The 20,338-nt window shown below is 43.5% G+C and overlaps 1 protein-coding gene across 9 annotated transcripts in view; it reads left to right on the forward strand.

Annotated features, from left to right (window-relative positions):
- The window catches only part of NTM (neurotrimin), an 822,171-nt gene that overhangs the window by 727,913 nt on the left and 73,920 nt on the right, over nucleotides 1–20,338 (forward strand). For all 9 annotated transcript variants that reach the window (XM_079954575.1, XM_079954576.1, XM_079954577.1 and 6 more), the window contains exon 4: nucleotides 197–322. In XM_079954575.1, the coding sequence (XP_079810701.1) occupies nucleotides 197–322 (126 nt within the window). The remainder of the gene's footprint in view (nucleotides 1–196; nucleotides 323–20,338) is intronic.

Here is a 20,338-nt window from a genome sequence, read left to right on the forward strand (position 1 = left end):
AAGTTATTGCACCTCAGCTGAAATTTCGTGAGGCCTCCAGGGGGCGGTTGAATTGTTTTGAAAGCCAGATCAGGTTCACAGATTGGTGGTGATCATCCTTAACCTAGTTGTACAGAGACTCACAAAGAATGGTCCATTTGTAAGAGCTTTCAGAAACTGAGACTTGACTTTCATATCTTCTTGTTTGTCATTGCAGTACCTCCCAAAATTGTTGAGATCTCTTCGGACATCTCCATCAATGAAGGTGGCAATGTCAGTCTCACCTGCATAGCTATGGGCAGGCCGGACCCTACAATCACTTGGAGACATATCTCACCCAAAGGTAAGATACTCTAAGAAGATGTATCTCCCTGTTATAGATGATGGGACTTCCCCTTGTCAGACATGTCATACTTTGGTGGGGATCTTAGATTTGGCACTGCATGTAGTGCTCTGCGTTTGATGATGATGATGATGATTGAGAACAAACTGCAAACAGTCACTCTGACCTGGAAATGGCTACTGTCCACATGGATGAATGTTGCCTAGGGCACACACTGTGCAAAGGCTCGATGTGTCTGATTGCAATACGTGAAAGGAACAGCATCATTTTCTTATGTGGATCATGTGGTTGAATTCTGCTCCACGAAAAAGGCATTTCTGCCTATGGAAAGTTAAAATGTTGGGAATTTTAGCCTAGCCTTCTCTCTGATCCACCCACTTTCTAGACACAAGGGGTTTGTTTGTTTGTTTGTTTGTTTGTTTGTTTGTTTTAACTTGAGGAATATTGATGCATGCATTCACTCAACTTCCATCCAGTCTGAAGTGGTACAGTGTGAGAATGGCTGCATCATCTCCTATTGCTGTTTGTTTGAATCAGTTCTGAGTCCAGGAAGGAGGAATTAAAAACACTCTCACACAAGTCATACTAGCTCTCATGCTGCTCTACCTGGTTACAGGGATTTAATGTATAGCTCCACCCCTGGCATCTCTATGTGCAGTGTAAACATCAGTAGTGAAGGAGTGGAGGCAGCGCATCCCATTTCGCTGATTGATGCAAAACAGGAAGTGCCGCCATGTCCTACCACTGCCCCCATACCTGCTGCTGCTGCTGCCACTGCCACCTTCTCCTCCACTGCCTGCTCTGTGACTGCGTGCCCCGCCAGAGAAGCCACACCACCATTGGTGCTCATTTTGGGTAAGATCATACTGATTTGGGAGGAGATCTTGAATCTCACTTGACTTCAGGCAAGATCTCACCCATAATGGACACAATCTTGCCTCTTCTCTATTAGCAGAGGTTGTGGGGCAGGAGGGCACCCTCAAGGGTGCTGCCTCAAAGGCTTCTGCTGTGTGAGGCCGCAGCTGTTTAGTAATTTAATTCACTGAAATTGTAAGTGCTTGTATGCATTACTATGTGTTTAAATTTGATTGGCTGGTAACCAAATTCTAGTAGTTCTCATGGAGTGTTTCTTCTCTGCTTGAAAGAAAGACAGCAAAACTGCAGGAGAAGATAAAAGTGAAAATCCCTTATAGGAGCTGCAAGGCATGGCCTAATTGAGATACAGAAGGCTGAGTGCTGAGCTCTGGAAAAAGAGGAAAATACAGTTGTTTAGAAGTTAGAAGAAGAGACTGTAAGACTTGGAGTAGCATGTGGCCATAAATATGTTTTAATTCCTCTATAAGTTTCTGCAAGTAAAGTTTTTGAATGTTAAAGTTTGGACATGGGCTTAATTTCCAAAGAAGGGTGTGAGTCATATATATGATTTAAGCTTCTTAGTTGTGTTTTCTTTATTCTTAATTCAGCAGTGGCATCACCCTAACTAATGGCTGGGCCAGTTCTGTGGCATGCAGGGGGACATGCAAATACATCAATGTAACATGGAACTATGTGTGGTCATGGTTCTGGGTTGTATTGATGCTGAGGTTTCCCTTGCTGTAGATGTGTCTGTACAGACACCTGGCAGGGCTTCTTGGCATGCCCCAACTGCTTGGCATGTATGGCATGCCCACAAACAAGGGAGGGATAAAGACCAAAGAAAGCTGTGTTGGGTCAAAGTCTGAACAACATAACCCACAAGCATAGATTTCAACACAATTGCCACCAATCTTTGCCTAAACTCCAATTTCAGAGTGAATCTGGAGGTTCTTGCTTGGATGAGGCATCATCATGGATTCCAGAGGGAGCCAAATACTGCAGCTTGGCTATTTAGGGTAAATGGAGCCCTGCACCCCACCCAACCTCAACCACCCCTGCTTGCCTGCATTCCTACGTACAAGTCCTGGGTGTGATGCTGCCTGCCAACTTCCTCTTCCTCAATCTCGTTGTTGTGAAATTCAGCAGGATGGGAACAAATTTAGAATTAGCTGGCTGTGCCTGCCATTGCCTCTGGTGCCACCTGCTGCCAGGTTCCCTGTCTTCCACCCTGCCAATTCCAGCAGGCACCAGCCACCACCAAAGCCCAAAGAGTTTTGATTAGACTGTTGCAATTTTACAGGATGCTTACTACCCATCTTATTGTTGTGTCAACCCATCTAACTCCAATCAGGCCCTCTGCCTGCTTCCTGTTACCTCTGCCACCCTCATCAACAGTTCAAGGCCCCGTCTGCCACCCACGGGGTTTCGCTCCAGCTGGCCTGTGATGCTGTCAGGTGTTGCTTCTGCTGCTGCTCACTTTTCTGCAAGGATGTTTTATTTCTCTGCTGTCAACCAGCCAGTTCCTTTTTCCCCCAAGGGAGCTTTACCTGAGTTTGAACCAGATGTCTCCATTTTACTTAGGATTTAGCTGCTATGGAAACAGCCGAAGCATCAAGGGGAGAGGAGCAAGCTAATCAGAAATTACCTGCAGGGTTAGGTAATTTACTGGAGCAGCTTTCGCCAGATTTCATGTCCAGATTACATGCTCTGCATTAGCAGCCTGGTCACCCTCAAAGATCGGTCGACACAGGCTTCTCTTTTCCCACTCAGCCTGCTGGATCCAGAGGTGGCATCCGGGAGAATGGCAAAATGTTTCCTTCCTTTGCAATGCATTTGCTGAGCAATTCAATGTAATTGTCATCAGAGTCCTGCAAAACCTACGGTCCCCAGGAGACGAACTGCCTCCTCCAGCAAATTCCATCTGAACCAGTAGAGACGAAACTGCAGGACCCAAATAAATTGCCCACCATCCCATCATCACCACAGTGGCCAATCCCATATTCAGGCACCACTTAGCTCCTGGGATGTGAACTGCTGTATGCAGAAAGATTATTTTAAAGGTTGGCTTCCCAGAGATGTGCCCAACTGCAACCCTGCCCACCACACAGCTGCCTTCTCACATGCAGGCCGTTGCAGGAACAATAAGGACCTTTGATTTTTCACTGTGTGATTCCAAACTATGGCTTTGCATTTCATGCATGCTATTTTCTATGAGGGCAAACTGCACTCCCTTTGGCAAGAGTGATCTGTTCCCTGCCCCCAGCAGTTTGCTAAGTGGGGAAGAAGAGAGAAAGAGAAAGTGAGAGATAGGCGGCTTGCAACAACATTTGCTCTAGCCCCACCCAACAATGAGTTCAGACCCACTTACTGTGGTCATGCAGCCTCTGACAGATTACCCTACAATGGAATTCAGCTCTTGAAAAAAGTTACCAACACTTGGGCAAAAAGTAGTGCAATCGATGCCTGAATCATTGTTGACCATGTATTATCTGCATGTGTTTCAGGCCCCATCTGCCCTGAAAAGGATGAGGCACAATAGAAGCAAAATGAGAATCTTATTTAAAGACATCTGATTAGGGTTAAAGCTTAATAGCTATTCCAACAAGGCACAATACTATGTTTCAGGCAGAAACCCTTTATGGAAATAATTAAAAATGTTACTTAGAACTTCCACTTTAAGGTTGTTTCTAACTAAACTGATTGGTTGTAGGGCTTGTCCTCACTTCTACTTCTCCCACACTTCCTAGGCACAGGTCCAAGTAGCTTTGTCCTTGCCTGGCCAATTTTCCTGGGAAGACCTGCTCTTTAGCAATAAATCAGAGCAAATATCAGTCTAGAGGAAACCCAATTGATATTTGTTCCAATTCAGTGGTAAAGATTGGGTTACCTTGGGGGAAAGCGGTAGGGCAAGGATGAGCCCCTAGAATGGCTGTTTCTCCTCGGTGGCATCTGGCCAGTAGACTAGGAAGCTTCTGCCCGGTTTAGGGAAGGGGGCACAATGCTCTGACAGGATCCAAGAGCCCTTCCACACAGCTTAGGGAAGGAGGCAGGGGATCTCCAGCATCCTGTCAGAGGCCTGGGTGGAATCTACACACATATTAAAAAATGCTGTGAAAATGCTTTTTTAAAAAAAGTTTTGAAAAATACATTGAATTTTGCATAGCTAACTTTCATCATCTAGTGTCACGTTTGTATATTGCACTTTACAACACATTTGAAACGTTTTACTTGCAGCTGTATAGCTGAGTCTCTGGCAGCTCCTTCCCAAAGTCCAGAATGCTTCTGCCCAGCTTAAGAGGAAGGTGTGATACTCACGCATGCAGCATCCCCCCATCACTCTTGCGAGCTGGTGCCTCTGGCCCTAACTGTTCCCTTATGGAAAAAATTCACCACACGCCACTGTTTCTCCTACTAAACCATTAAAACACTTCCAGCCCCCTTTTAGGCTCTCTTCCTTCTCCCCAGAGAAATATCTGAGATGCTCTGCCTAGCAAACCCATAAACACCCAGCTAATCCCTAGCCAATTCTCCATACTTAGCTTCTAATGGAGAAAACGTTTAGGTGCCTTTATCTTTTCTGTTTATGAGATGAAAAGCAGATCAGGGGAGGGCTATTGGGAGTGCCAAAACATACAGGAGGGGGAGAAAAATATATACCCACCCCCCACAACATTGCCATGCTTCTCTCATTTCTCCACTGGAACTGATAGGTCTGTGGTTTGTTGGATTGTTCTGATCTTTTTAAAAAGCCACTTAAGCTAATGGCCATGGCAGCATTCTGTTGCAATCACATTTCTAGGTTAATTTCACATTATACAAAGAAGTGCATCCTTTGTCTGTCCCGTGCCTGCTGTTGATCATTTTCATTGAAGGGCTCCCAACCTCTCATATTTCAAGAAGGGAAGAGAGTGGGAAAAGAAACTACCAAACCCATAACAAATGCTTATGAAGAAGCATAGGCATGGGTGGATTCCTTGGGTTCTGTCTGTCTCCCTGTCCTTTGTATGCTCCTCTTGCGGCAGGAGTTATTTTCTGTCCAGCTCCTGGCACACAGTTGATAGTCCCCAAATGTAAAGTTGCAGCCACAGGATTAGTTTTCAGTGCAGTTGTGACTCAGTCAAGAAGCAAGTTTTTGACTCATTGATACTGCAGACCCAAATGCTCCAGCTGACAGAATGTGTGCCCCCAGAGCTGGCAGATGCTGTGGCATCAAATGCTACGAAGCATGGAGGGTACCGGGGTGGGCTGTGCTAGCACCTGGCGGGGACAAGTTCAGCCCAGCAGCTGAGAGCCTGGCATGTATTTTTGGAGTCCTGTGTAGGGCTGAGATGATTCCAATGGCAGGTAAGAGACCCATCAGCTGTAGTGCCAGCTGAGTGGGCAGAAGGAGAGTGGCATGCCGAAGGCCAGGAATTAGAATAGTGTGTGGGAAGCAGTCACACAATTTCTCTGCACAGTGTACTGACCCTCTCTCCTCTCTTCTTGCACACACACACACACACAGGTTGTGCCAGTCCCAGTGAGCAACACTTGCTCAGAGCAGATTCAAAGCTGCTATATAATTAATTGGTTTCAGCCACAGACCTTTCAAGTCTACTAATGACAAAGGAGGTCTGAAGAGTTCGCCACACTGTAAAGGAGGGGTATACAGAGTTGCTAGCCTGAACTCTGTTTCTCCAGCTTTCGTGGTTTCCAAGCCAAACCAACCTCGAACTGGATGTTTGTGTGGCTGGAACACTCCGGAGCATCTGAGCCTGAGGCAAAATTTGGGAGCTCCAGTCTGCTGCTGTGTCCATGTTGTTGACTTATCCTTTGGATTTGCCGCTTTAGGCCTCCTTAATGCAAACTGTGTAAACATGGTTTGCCTTGTGAAATAGGACAGTGGGAGGCAGAAATATTACAAGGGAGGAAGGAAGCAAAGAAGAAAGGAAGGAAGGACTTTGGCAAAATAGGGGCTTATGCATGGAATGCATTAGGATGCCTGCTTTATTTGAGTTGCATGATTTGTGATGTGCAAAGCATGGCCTATCCAAACCTTACATCCATCACTTGAGGTCCTTCTCTGTAAGCCCCACCAAGGGAAGACAGGAGGGTGACAGCATGAGAGAAGGCCCTTTTTGGCTGAGGTCCCTGGCTGTGGAAAGTTTTCCCCAGCGAGGCCTGCCTGGAGCTGACCCTAACCTTTTTTTAAGTGCTAGATTAAGACCTCCCTCTTTCCCCAGGCATTGGTTGTGTTGTGATGAATTATTGTGACTGTATGTTGCTTGTGTTGTTGTGATGTGATTCTTGAGGTTGATGTTCTGCTAGCATATTGATTCTTGCTATGTTTTTATCTTTTACCTTTATTCTGATTGTAAATAGCCTGGAAACTATTCTAGTCTATTCTTATTTTTTTTTTAAAGAATGATTCTTCCTCCTCCTTCTATTAATACTACTACTACTAATACCACTACTAATGTCCTGTAAAGATGTTGTTTTTGCCCTGGCTCCTCTGTTTTAGCAGCTAAGTTGCTCAAGTACATTCTGAGCTGTTTGTGGAATACTTCTTCACTACCTCCTTATTACCAGACTACCAGCCCTTATGCATGGGTGTGAGTGTTCAGGAAGTGTGAGAGAGTCATAGGGAGGGGACCTCACCAACTGTTGATAAAGTGCTACGACTTAAGCCTGCTTGGGGTCCACCAGGTGTGCATGTTATCAGTCACTGGACTATCTTAAGGAAAGTTTTTTCCTTTTTTTTTTTTTTTTTTGCATATTGCATCCTCTCTGACCCTGCAATATCGACTGTAGTTACAGGAATAAGGTCACTAGAGTCTGGTTAAGGAAATTCAGATACAAGCAATCGCTTGTTTCCATGGTTACTGCTTTCCCTTTCATTGGAATCTTCTGTGTTGTCAAGGTGATGGTGTTGTTGGCAAGTGTATGTCCATTGACCTTGTGTAGGCCTCTTGGTTAAAATGTCCCCATGAGCTGTTTGCAGTGACATAGGGAAGAGGAAGAAATCTGGTTCAGAATTTTAATGCATGCCTACCTAAATCTGCACATTTTGCAACAATATGTGAACTGAAATGAAGGTATCCTTCAAATTCCAGATTTCTCTGAATGTGGTACTTGCATTTATCGTTTTTGTACCTAATGCTTGCAAAGAGAAAAAGATGCATATAAATGCATGCATTTGTGATAAGAAAGAACATTTAAAATTCACCATATTGGGAGTCAATCTCTGCAAAAATGTGTACATTAGACTAAATCGCATCCAGAATCCTGTGTATTAAGAGAAATTTGCACTAAAATGCTGGCAAATCTTCACGAGAAACTTTGTTTTTTTAATGCAAACTGTTGCAGAAATGTGGAGAACTGGACTTGAGGCTGGAAAAATGAGAAAACAAAAGAAGCCAAAATTGACAAAATTCTCTTATCTTTCTGAGAATCAAGCAGTTGTCTGGGTGTGTTACTTTGAGGAAGCAAAAGGCTGCCCTGAATAAATAGTAGCCACCTGTTCCTTAACAGAGCCATACCCCAAAATATCTAACAATGCAATTGTGCACCCTCACTCCTGTATGCACTAAAAGCCACCATCTTTAGGTCTAGAATTCCCTTCCTACTTAGCCTCATCTCAGAACCAGAATTGCCTCTACAAACATAATTATAGGTGGAAGGGATCACGGTGCTAAGATTTCCCAAGCTGTTTGTGTGAGGTGCCACATAAGAAGAGCTACCGTCTTTTTCGCTCTATAAGATGCACCAGACCATAAGACACATCTAGTTCTTGGAGGAGGTAAACAAGAAAAAAAATATTCTGAATCTCAGAAGCCAGAACAGCAAGAGGGATCGCTGCGCAGCGAAAGCAGCAATCCCTCTTGCTGTTCTGGCTTCTGGGATAGCTGACCAGCCTGCATTCACTCCATAAGACGCACACACATTTCCCCTTACTTTTTAGGAGGGAAAAGTGAGTCATAGAGCAAAAAAAAATGGTATTTCTGGATCGGACCAAATGTCTGCCCATTACTGCACATGCATAAATATATTAGTGGTAGGTAGAAATGGAGACTCATAATACCTCCCCTCTTCCCAACCCCGGTTCCATTAGATAAACAGAGTCCAGTTTGTTGGAGTCTTTAAAGTGCAGTTTTTGGAACAGGCTGGTTTTGCAGGAAACTCCATTTCTAAATGTGGAAAATCTTGACAGTCAGCAGTTTTCCTGCTCCCTGTCACATGAAGTACATTCAGTGATTCTGTTCTGCATGACGAGCTCCGTTGAGACAGTCATGGAAATAGACAGCAAAAGATTGGAGGGAATTTTCTGCAGATGGATCCGATTATTGATGGGCAGGATAATATGGAGAGGTTTTCATTTCATTTTTGGTTAAAGCAATAGAGAGGTACTGAATGTGAGGAGCTGCAATATACTGGAAGGGGGGAAAAGAGGGAAGCTGCATAATTGCCTAATCTGAAGAAGAACATTCCCGTAGTATTAATAACTTACAGTTTTATTACTCTTGTCAGGTCTGTGCCCATTTTATATATGCCACATTTAAATAGAGCAGAATTTGCTTTTGGGGGAATTTCAAAATCTAGGTGTCAGACATTAGCTGTGAAAAAAATGGGGTTTCAGTGCTCATTCTAGTTTAGAAGTTTTCTCTCACACAAAAATATATGCAAGAGTAAATAATGCACACAAACATATTTAACCTGTGAGATCACCTTAGCCCATATGTACTCATTTGACTGCTTTAATCTCAGTAACTGGGATTGTTTCAGGTGCCACATTATGCCCATTATGCCTTTGTAAGGAATCAACCTTTTAGTATGGCAGTATCCAAACTTTGGAACTCCCTGCCTATTGACATTAGACAGGCACCTTTGTGTGTTTTTTATTGGTGCCTGCTAAAAGCATTTTTGTTATGCAAGCCTATCCAGACATGCAAAATGTTGGCATGTGTTTTATTCTGCTTTTTTTATCAGTGATTTTATTTATTTTTGAAGGTTTCCTATTGTGTTTTTTTTAAACCGGTTTATTTTTATTTTTACTGTAAACCGCTTTGAGGTTTGCATGTTTGTTTTGCAGTCAAGATATACATTTTACAAAATATATACATTTTACAAAATAGAAAAATAAATGTGGCTGTTAACTTTATTAGTATACCTCTCCTATCTTTGCTACATGTTGCGAGAGAAAAAAGGCTAAGGCCATGAAGCTCCTCCCTCCTCTTCTCACACAGAATTCCACTGCTCCCACCCAGCCTACCACATATGAGCAAGAACCTTCAAATTTCAATTTAGGTTAAACTTTGGGGCTGCTATACATTTGCTATCCCTCCCAAATTCATTTTTCATTGTGTGTATGTGTGTTTTCAATTTCATCCCACCTAGCTTCTGTGGTGCCCTTTAATCTAGGTGACATGGTGTTCCTGTCTCTTTGAAGAGATCTCCATAAATGTTGTATCATTCCCCATTCTGTAGTGCGTGTGGCCCATATGCCAAGATGTTCCATTGCATTCTGGGTGGGAAGGGTGGGCCTTGGCTCCATGGAAGCCAGCCAATGACAGAGAGACTTGGCTCCATTGCTCGGCAGATGAGAACTTCACCTTCCTTTGAAGAGCCAATCCACCATCTTGGAATCCAGCTAAATTAACTGAAGCATTTCAACGGGCTCTAATCCTGTCGGCAGCTGAACTGTCTCCTTGTTTACTGTTGAAATAATTACTGCTTTGCCATAATATTAGCTCTGAGCCGTGACTCCATTACCATTATCACTGGGATATTACCCATTTATTATCTCCCAGCAACCCTGGAAGATGAACACTAGACTTTGGAGACCAATTGTTTTACAGCAGACGGGATCTTGGCATGCATTGTTTAATGAGGTAAACTATATTATAGCCCGCATTAATTTGACTGCAGTGCACTCCACTAAATCATGCTTTAACCTGTAAATCTGCCATGGTTTCTGATGTGCACTTAATCAGGGAGGGCAAGCAAAAACCCTTTGTGGTGGTGGTAGTGGGGGAATGGAAAGGTCATTCCGAGCCTAGGTCTTCTGTCTCCATGGCAGCAGCTGTGGCGAGAGGCTCACAGGCAATGTCAAGGGGATTCTTTGCATCGAGCTCCACACTCCTTGCGACCCAGGAGCATTTCTTCTCAAGAGCTTTGAGCTTGAAGCATTGCATTCAAACAGCAAGTGAGTTTAGGAAAAATACATTAGAAGGAATGAGGTAGGGATAAAGGGAGCAAGATGCAAAGTGAAACCCCGTATCAAGCCTGCTTAAAATATTTCTCTTTTTTTAATAAAAAAAGCTTTTTATTGCAAAGGAAAACATTCCACACAATTTTTCATTATCATTACATATTACATTACATATTACATACAAATGTTTGAAAGACGCAGAAACGAGCAATGGCTTGCTGTTTGATGTCCCAACTTAACAAAGAAAATGATGCAGAGCAGGTAAATGGTTGTTGCCGAGAGATAACAATGCTTCAAATAATAAGATCGTGATTCCACAGACGGACAATGGAGGGGTCAATAATAAATCCTGGACTGCAATCAGATCCACATAAAATCAAACTTTGCAAGTCATAAGTTTGTCTTCTGACGTAAGTCATGAATGGTTACCATGTAGCTGCATAGACCGTCGGTTTGGCTTTACCCCTGGAAACTCGTAAAGAATTAGTGAGTTTTCCAGATATTGCAATAAATAAGACCTTCTTAAACCAGGTATCAAAGGGGAAAGCCAAGATAGTCCTCCATCCCTGGGCAATGGTTAGTCAAGCACTGACAAGCAAATAAATTATAATGGGTTTACACATATTTTTGCAGGAAAGAAAAAGAATAACACATGGGGAATATATATATAACAACTGAAACTCGGTCGGACTGACACAGAGCCAGTTTATCATTATAATGAGTGATGGAGTCCAACCATTTCTCAAGGGCCATATGTTCCCCATCCTGTCATAACAGGACTTAAGTTATTTTTGCCCTCAAGTTTGTCTATAAAAATGAAAGACCATATTATCTTGCTGACCCTTCTTCTGGTGTGTCGTTTCTAGACTTGTACACAACATCTTGAAGTTCTTCTCCAAAAAGTACTTCACAGTGCTAAGTTAGTTCTAGGTGCAAAACTACAAGGTGTGATTGCATTAATTTCAGCAAAGAGTTGCTTCCTAAACCTGTTGAAGACATTACATTGCCACCATATGTGAAAGTATATTCCCATGCCTCTACAACCTCTCCGGTGTTTCAGAGCAACATTATTGTAAATGCTGTTCTTGAAAGCATCGCTGGGGAAAAAATGCACCTCTAATTTCCGTGGCATTAACACTCGCTTTTGGATTCCAAGAGATTAAGTAATGTAGCGTTAACAGCTGAGAATGACCATCTTTGGGATGAAACAAGGGTGATTGCTGTATATTTTGACTCAATTGTAGGGTGCCCCAGTGCAGCCACTAAGTCAGAGTTACAACCTCCAAGAGCTGTCTCCTCTCTTGCGCACCTGTTCCTTCCAATACCAAACATGTCTGTGCATCTGCATGCCCATTATCTGTGCCCAAAAACTACCAACTGCAAGTAGAAGAGAAAGATGTGGGAGCAATGATGTTGTAAGACAGCATGGCTCAGCGTGCTGGAGAAGCTCAATGGACCTGATTCCAATGTATCTGTGGACTATTTACTGGGTGGGGAGCACAGGGAGGACTTATAAGGACAAGTTTATGAGTACAATCCTTTCTGAGTTTTCTGACTGGTGTTTTAAAAGCCCAGCAGTTAGACAGAATATTTAAATAGCTACGATGCCTAGATAATTCAGGCCACACAGCCTTTGAAGCAAGGGCTGTCTCTTTCATTTCCACGGTATGCCTTTGGGTGCAACAAGGAATTACTGTGACTTGGATTGCCTTGAGCTGTCATGTTTTGGGGATAATTGCACGCCCCAACAAAGAGCCACAATTGAAGGAGGCATGAGCAAAAGGTGCCTTGAGCAAAAAGGAATGAAAAATTCCAACTCCCAAGCTTCTACCTATCTGCTCTGCTCAGGGACCCTTTGCTTGGAAACTGCTTGAGATGTTAATTTAGTCTCCAAAGTGGAATCTGCTGGAGTTTGCTGGGCTATGTTTCCTGGCATGAAAAAAGTTGTGTGTGTGCATGTATGTTCATGAGTGTGTTTTGAGATGAGAGGGAGGGAGGAATGGGAGTAGCCTGGTCTTTCCATATTGTCATATTCTTTTTTAGCAATAAAGATGGCTGCAGGACAGTAACCTTATTCCTTCTACAAAGACAGAAACTGCTGTACCTCTGCCTGGCTTGCCCGCCTCTGAGGCAGCAGAGGAAGAGCCGGGGACAGAGTATCTGAGATTCAGGAGATCTCCACACAAATTAAAACCTTTTATCGGGCTCTAATAGATGTGCAAACTAATTATATTTTGGCCAAACTTTGCCGGCGACTCCCCCGAGGTATTATTATAAAATTCCGAGCTGGAGAAGTGAAGCGCGTCCTCATTCTGTCAATGCTAGGATGCTTCAGCTGCAGAAAACTGTGCTCTGGCTCATTTTTGCGTTCTGTGATGTGTGTATGTTTGTGTGTGAGCGAGTGCGCATTTCATAAGCTGTGGTGGTTGCATTTTGAAAGGCATAGCTAACTTAAAAGGGACTGGAGTTTAATTGTAGTTGCATTTAATGGCTTGTCATTGGCTTGCTGTATAGATCATTTCAATCCAGCAATTTGCTGTGGTCTTAAGAACCTTAGATCAGGGGGTGGGATCCCCCCACCCAGAGGATGCATTTTGTTAAGGGCAATCTGTATGGGGCTGCAGGCTGGTTGGTGGTGCTGAAGCCAGCTGTGAGTGGGGGCAGAAATAAAAATAGGAAGGATCATATGCCTCTCCTCTCCTCTCTCTTTCTCTTTCTAACTCTGCCACCCCTCAGATCTGGGATAGCTAACTTGGTAGCAAATGAGACTCTTAATCTCAAGGTCACAGGTTTGAACCCCACATTGGGCAATAGATTCCTGCATTGTATGTGATTGGACTAGATGACCCTTGGGGTACCTTCCAATTCTACAGCTCTGTGACTCCTGTCTGTCCCTGACATCCCCTTATCTCTCTCTCACCCTCTTCTATCTCCTTGGCACCTCTCTCTCTCTCTCTCTCTCTCTCTCTCTCTCTCTCCCCCCCCCCCTCTCTCCCTCTCTCTCATCCTTTCAGGGACAGCTCTATGTATTGCCAAAGGGGCGGTGGTACTTTAGAATTCAGGTAGGCAGTCTAAGTCTATAACACCAAATCTGCAATTTAGCAGATTTTATTAAAGAACATAGGCCAATGATGCCATTCCCCCTTGTGTTGACCGGAGAACTCCATACATATGGCAACAGGTACAGACTCATGGCAGCCAAGATGCAACCCTCATGCCAGCACTGGGTCAGCCTAATTACCTTATATGTTTTTTGTTATGTTGATATAATTAAGGCATTAACTACCCATTCTGGTATTTGGGGTTCCCACCAGTGTAAAAGGCTACTTCATACTCTAGGGCAGCGGTTCTCAACCTTTGGGTCCCCAGAATGTTGTTGGACTACAACTCCCATCATCTCTGAGCTCTGGCCTTGCTAGCTAGGGGTGATGGGAGTTGTAGTTCAACAACATCTGGGGACCCACAGGTTGAGAAAGGCTGCTCTAGGCGGTTACATCAGCAGCATCTTTGTTTGGATGACATGCCAGTTTCTCACTAAAGTGAAAGACTTTCTTTCTTCCTTTCCTCCCCTCCCCCACTTTTAATTTGTATACTATCTTTCTATATATACTATACACAAGGCAATTTACAAGCAGGAAAAAAAATATATATACACACATTATAGAAATTTGATCCAATACAAAGAATCATAGAAACATAACTATAAAACAAACAATAAGGCAATATTCAATAACCCATTAGAATACAGTAACACACAATAAAATTAAATGCCAACAAATAATAATAATTAGACAGAAATTCAGTATCAGCCATTACAATAAACAATTGTAAGGCTAACTAATACTTGGCAGAAAGTTAACATGGATGGCCTTTAAGACTGGCCTGTACTTCCTAGAGCAGGTGTCAGCTGAAGCCTTATCTTAAAGATAAATATTCCCACACAGAGCCATCTCAGCCTAACTAAGTGTGAGGAACTACCAGCTTATGGAATAAACAGAGTCAGCCACATAAAGGCTCTCAGGTCCACAGGATTTCTTGGGCACATGAGGAGCAATTGCTGGATACTACCACATTCTCCTCAAGGTAACAATCATTTCCTGCAGTATAGCACTTCAACCTATCACTAGACACAGTGTGGCAACTGACTCAGGCAACTGCTCTTGGGAAGTAGCCATGATGTACCGAATGGCTTGCTTCATTCCTCCCTTCCCCCCGAAGGAGAACATGGTGGCAAACATATTCATGATGTTTTCTAATGCGTTTTAAAACACTTAACGCATTTTGGAAACAGTTAAAGTTTCCAGTTTAATGAAAAACTTTTTAAAAGCAGCTGCAGTTTGTTTCATCTGTATCCCACCTTTCCCTCAAGTAGCTCAAACTGATGTGCATGGTTCTCTACTCCCCATTTTATCCTCAGGTCAACCCTGTGAGGCAGGTTAGGCTGAAAGGCAGTGACTGGTCCGAGGTTGCCCAGTGAGCTTCGTGGCCGAGTTGGGGATTTGAACTCCAGTCTCCCAGGTCCTATTCTGACACTCTAACCACTACACCACTTTGGCTCTCAGGCTATTTGCCCATCTGCCCACCATTGTCTACTATGATTGACTCAATCTCTCTAAGGTTTCAGGCCCAAAGAGGCCTCCTGTCATCAACTGCCACTGGATCTTTCCAACTTTTTGGCTTTCTTTTCCTCTTTTACAACCGAGGTACACTATGGATGTCATCCCACATCCCATAGCAGAAAGCATTGTACATTAATGCTCCCTGATATGTGAATTCATAGCACACTGGGTAGAGGCAATTTGGTATTAGGGTTTTCCATTAAGTGGTCCAGTAGACAGATAATGATTGATTGCATTTATATTTCATCTTTTTCTCCAGAGAGCTCAAGGTGGTGTACATGGTTCTCTCCCTCATTTAATCCCTACAACAACCCTATTTAGGCTGAGAGTCAGTGATTGAGCCACAGACACCCAGTGACTTTCATGAACAAGTAGGGATTTGAATCCTGGTCTCCCAGGTCCTAATCTAACACTCTAATCACTACACCATGCCAGCTGGTGGTGTACAGCCAAAGAGCACCCAAACTATGCCCACCTTTCTGGTCGCAATGCAGATCATCCTCCAGTGAGGGCTGGGGGAGCCTGTGCCTTCAAGGTGTTGTTAGGATCCAGTGCTCATCAGCTGTGGCCACTGGCCAGGCTGGCTAACATAGATGAGAGCTGGAATCCAACAGCATCAGCAGGGCAACAGTTTTCCATATTGTGAGTTATCCTCAGTGGGAGTTGTAGTTCGGCATAGGGAGCCACCTCTGATATATATACATATATGTACCAGACATGGTGTTAATGACTTTTTCCACTGCTGGCCTGATACCATATTCTCCTTTGGAACATTTTTTTTTTCAGCAATAGGGCTCATACATTTATGCCAGAGTAGTGCTTGAAATATCTATTTGATAAACTAATAAGAGGAAATACTGGCAAAAGGTTGGGTGAAAATTCAATTATGTGCTAATTTTGAAAGACAGGGGTAGATAGAGGATGGGATCAGCTGTGCAAATACATCCATATATCAAATGCATTCAGAATTTCTGTTTCGGCCCTTTCTTTATTCCTTGAATGGGTGGACTTCAGAGAGAGAGAGAGAGAGAGAGAGAGAGAGATATTAACTCAGTGGTGCTAGAATGAAATCCTATTTAATTCAGGGTTAAACGTTCAAGGAGAAAATGTCATTTATGTCAGTGGTAACCAGAGTTGCTGCCCTCCAGATATTGTGGGGCCCCAACTCCCACCTGCCTCAGCCAACATGGCCAATGGTCAGGGATGGTGAGTTGTGAGGGCACTATGTTGGATATCCCTGATTTGTGCAGTTTATTTTCCTCCTAAATACATTTATTTTAGCAGGAAGGCTAAAGAGAATATTCAACTGGGATGCTGGGAAGGGGGGCAGACAGCTATATCCAATTATTAAATTGCCGGTCTGAGCCCGAGATCTATATCCAATTATTGGTCTTTTGATTAAGCATTCAGTTCTAATTTTGCAGTTTTCTCCTTTCCATCTCTATCTGTCTCTACTTGTTTGGGGGTTGGGAAAAGCATATACATTTTTAAAAAATAATAAATAGTTTTGTTGCATACCTAGGCTCAAGCTCACAGGTGTGAGAGTTCTGAGTTCCTAGAGAGAAGCATCGGTGAGCAAGCCTACCCCTTACCAGAGGGCCTTGCGTTTCATTTTCCTCCTTGCCATCTGGCATCCCGTCTCATGGGTGCCCGCGATTGGCTTCTCAGATACTGGCATCCTTTCCAATTGTCACTAATTACATTGCAGGTCGGTAAATCATTGCGGGCGAGGGAGTGACAGAAGAAATGGGAAGGACCCCTGCCATGCTGTGGAGGGACAGCCTGGTGCTTGGAACAATTTGTCAACTCCTCGGGCTGCAGGCTGTTTTGAGCTCACTGACTGTGACACTGTCACTGTTTGGCACACCAGCCCTGGGCGCAGGCATGCAAAGCAGATGTGGCAAATTCACAGCACTTAGCCACTAAGGCAACAGGTGGCTATATCTACCTACCTACCTACCTACCTACCTACCTACCAACCATCAATCTATCAATATTGATATATATCTATATCAAGAGGTCCTAGGCAAATTCTAGGTTGCTGCCTGTTCATGATCACACTGTACATCAGGGGTCTGCAAACTTTGTCAGCAGGGGGCCAGTCCACTGTCCCTCAGACCTTGTGGGGGCCATATATATTTTGAAGGGGAAAAGATGATGCAAGAGCCCCGGTGGCTGCTTACCTGTGTCTTGCGAGTGGCAGGGGTTGGTGGCGGTGGTGGCGGGATGATGAGTGGTGCGCAAAAGGGCTCTGGGGAGGGCCGGCTTAAAATAGCGGCCACTGAAGCACTGCTGCTGCTGGCACCAACAAAGCCCAGCCCCCTTCCTCCTCTAGGCAGGGCAGGGAGAAGGCAGGAGGAAGGAAGGAGGAGGCGCCGTGTGAGGGAGAGGGAAGGAGAAGGAAAGAACACACGTGCTGGTGATTCATGCGGAGATTCCCGGACCATCCGTGGGCCAGATCTAGAAGGCAATTGGGCCTGCGGGTCTTAGTTTGCCTACCCATATTGTACATTATTAGGATCTGGCTGTCAGTACACTTCCTGTGGTATCTGACAGATTTTTGAATATATTAAGTTATTGATTTTAGAGAAAGTTTCTAGTCCTGTTGGGGGGGGGTGCAACAATATTGAAAACCATATCTTCTATTGCCTCTTTGACCAGAAAATAGGGAAGTTTTCAGGATAAGATTTCTAAAGGTCAAAGAAGACAAATCACCCCCTTTCTCTTCTTTCTTTTTCCCTAGCTTCCAACACAAAAACATTAGTTTCATTATATGGAGAGCTGCCATGTTCTCTCCTATCTGCACTACTGTTTTCTATTCAGACTTAATTAGACTGCTTAATTTTCTAATTCCCAGGCTAAGGAATTTCAGACATATAATCTGTAACCTGTAATATTATTATCATTATCATTTATTACCCACCCTAACCTCAAGGTCCCTGGGTGGGTTACAAGACAGTATTGAAACCAGTTTAAAAAAACTTACAATCACAAAAATAAGGTGGGTCCTATAAATAAAAAAAACCACATGTTTTCTGATTTTGCTTGTTCCCTCCTCTCCCTCGCTCCCCCACCCTTCCCTTTTCATGCAAATCTTCCCAGGGAACTCTGGGAACTGTAGCTCTGGGCGGGGAACAGGGGTCTCCTGATGAGTCTCAGCACCTTTAATGGACTTCAGCTCCCAGAATGCTTTGGGGGAAGCCATGGGTATTAAAAGTGGTTATTCATGGTGTTTTAAAAGAATGGTGGGCTTTGACTTAAATCACACCCTGCAACTGTCCTGATAAAACTGGGACACTGTGTGAGCTCACTGCACCCCGAAACACACAACAGGACAGCCCTGAAAGATTGTGATTTTGCACAAGAGCACAGCACCTGGAAACACATGTTTGGAAGCCATGTTCTCTTTTGGGTCATGTGACTTGTGCAGGAGTGAAGCCCCAGAAGACAGGCATCCCGTTTTTCCGCTACAACATGTTGGAGGGAATGTGATATGCTAGCATGTCACACTAAATTTTATTTGCATCAGTGGCGTGACATAACAACGAATGCCAATGAACAACATCTCTACTCCCCCATGTCGCCCCCCCAACCCCCCCCCCCCACACACACAGCAAGTAATAACTGTATGGTGGTATACCACACCAAATTTCTTCACCATGATTTTCTGGGTTAAGCGGTTTGCAAACAGATTATTTCTGGAACCAATTAATGCAGAAATGAATGCTAAACTTCCAACAGATTTTTGCTAGCTTTCCAGAAGTGGTTATTAATTTGTGTAAAATCTCAATCAGAATGCAGAAATTAACAGTTAGGGAAACATCAGGGAAAGGGAATAAATTGCCGTGTGATTGCAGTCTAAGTTAATAAAAGGTAGAACCAACTAATTCTAGTTTTGTCCTCATCCCACCTCCCTGTTGAATTCTACAAAGGCAAAACTGAGGCTAAGCAGAAGGAAGCTGAGAGTCAGGGCCACTGGCAGGGGTCTCTCCAGAATTTCAGGCAGGGGTCTCTTCCAATCTTAACTAAAGATATTGGGTGTTGAACCTGAGACCTTCTCCATGCAGACCAGATGCTCTCCGACTGAGCTGCAAGGGCCTCCTGGCTTTCCTCCGAAACACTCCAGAAATAGTGGCAATGAATCCCATTACCTCGTTGTGCAATTCAGCAGGCAAACCACCTCTCCAATTCACTGTTGCTTCTGCCAAACAGAGTTTAACTCTAACAAAGCAAATAAATGTGATTGAGTAGCTCAAACAATGAAATGGTGTTTGCATAATGTGTGTACTTGCAACAGGTTATTCAGAAATTGACTTTCCATTTGGTGTTTGACCTGCAGGTGAAATAAATATTCTGGTTTGAACGAAGGGAGCCTGTTTTGTCTGCATTGTAGCCCTTAGTGCATCCATTCAAGATCCTTCCAATGTTTCTGCTGCTTAAAGTTTGGCAATCTGTTCCAGAGGAGTCCCCATTAGGCAGTGACCAACTATTTTGAGATCACCTATCCCCCACTAATAATTATTATATTATATTATATTATATTATATTATATTATATTATATTATATTATTATATTATATTTATTATAATGTTATGTTATGTTATGTTATGTTATATTATATTATATTATATTATATTATATTATATTATATTATATTATAGGGATGTGGGTGGCACTGTGGGTAAAACCTCAGTGCCTAGGACTTGCCGATCGCATGGTCGGCGGTTCGAATACCCGCGGCGGGGTGAGCTCCCGTCTTTCAGTCCCAGCTCCTGTCCACCTAGCAGTTCGAAAGCAACCCACTAATAATTATTATATTATATTATATTATATTATATTATATTATATTATATTATATTATTATATGCTTTGTAGCCAAGACTGTTAAACATCAAACAAACTTGCTTGTCCAAAAAAGAGAAAACAATAGTTTTTTTGGACGAAGGTTCTGTCTTGCGCCTTCTCTCCCCATGCTCAGCTTGCCCAAGCCATAACACCCTTAAGCTTTTTCATTGCACAGATTGTTGGCTAATGGGGCGGAGCCAGCTAAGGATGCCTTCCATTAATGGAGCAGAATATAAACAGAATAAAGCCTTCATTTCTCGGGCTGCAGTTTCATTATTAATATACTTTCCAGTTCACAGGTTGTTCATTTGCTTCCATGTTTTCTCAGCTGGTGTAATCTTGCAGCGCTGAGTGAGAACAGTCATAAAATTTCCATTTCCAGTTGAGTGTGCATCCAATTCACCATGAAATGTTCTCGCTGCCGTGAATATTAAGTGTGCTGGGAGAGGTTTCTGCAGGATTAACCTGGGAGGAATCCCGGCTACGTTGGGAATCTGGGGGGGGGGGGG

The sequence above is a fragment of the Podarcis cretensis genome (assembly GCF_951804945.1).
Source record: "Podarcis cretensis genome assembly, chromosome: 15".
Classification (NCBI taxonomy): domain Eukaryota; kingdom Metazoa; phylum Chordata; class Lepidosauria; order Squamata; family Lacertidae; genus Podarcis; species Podarcis cretensis.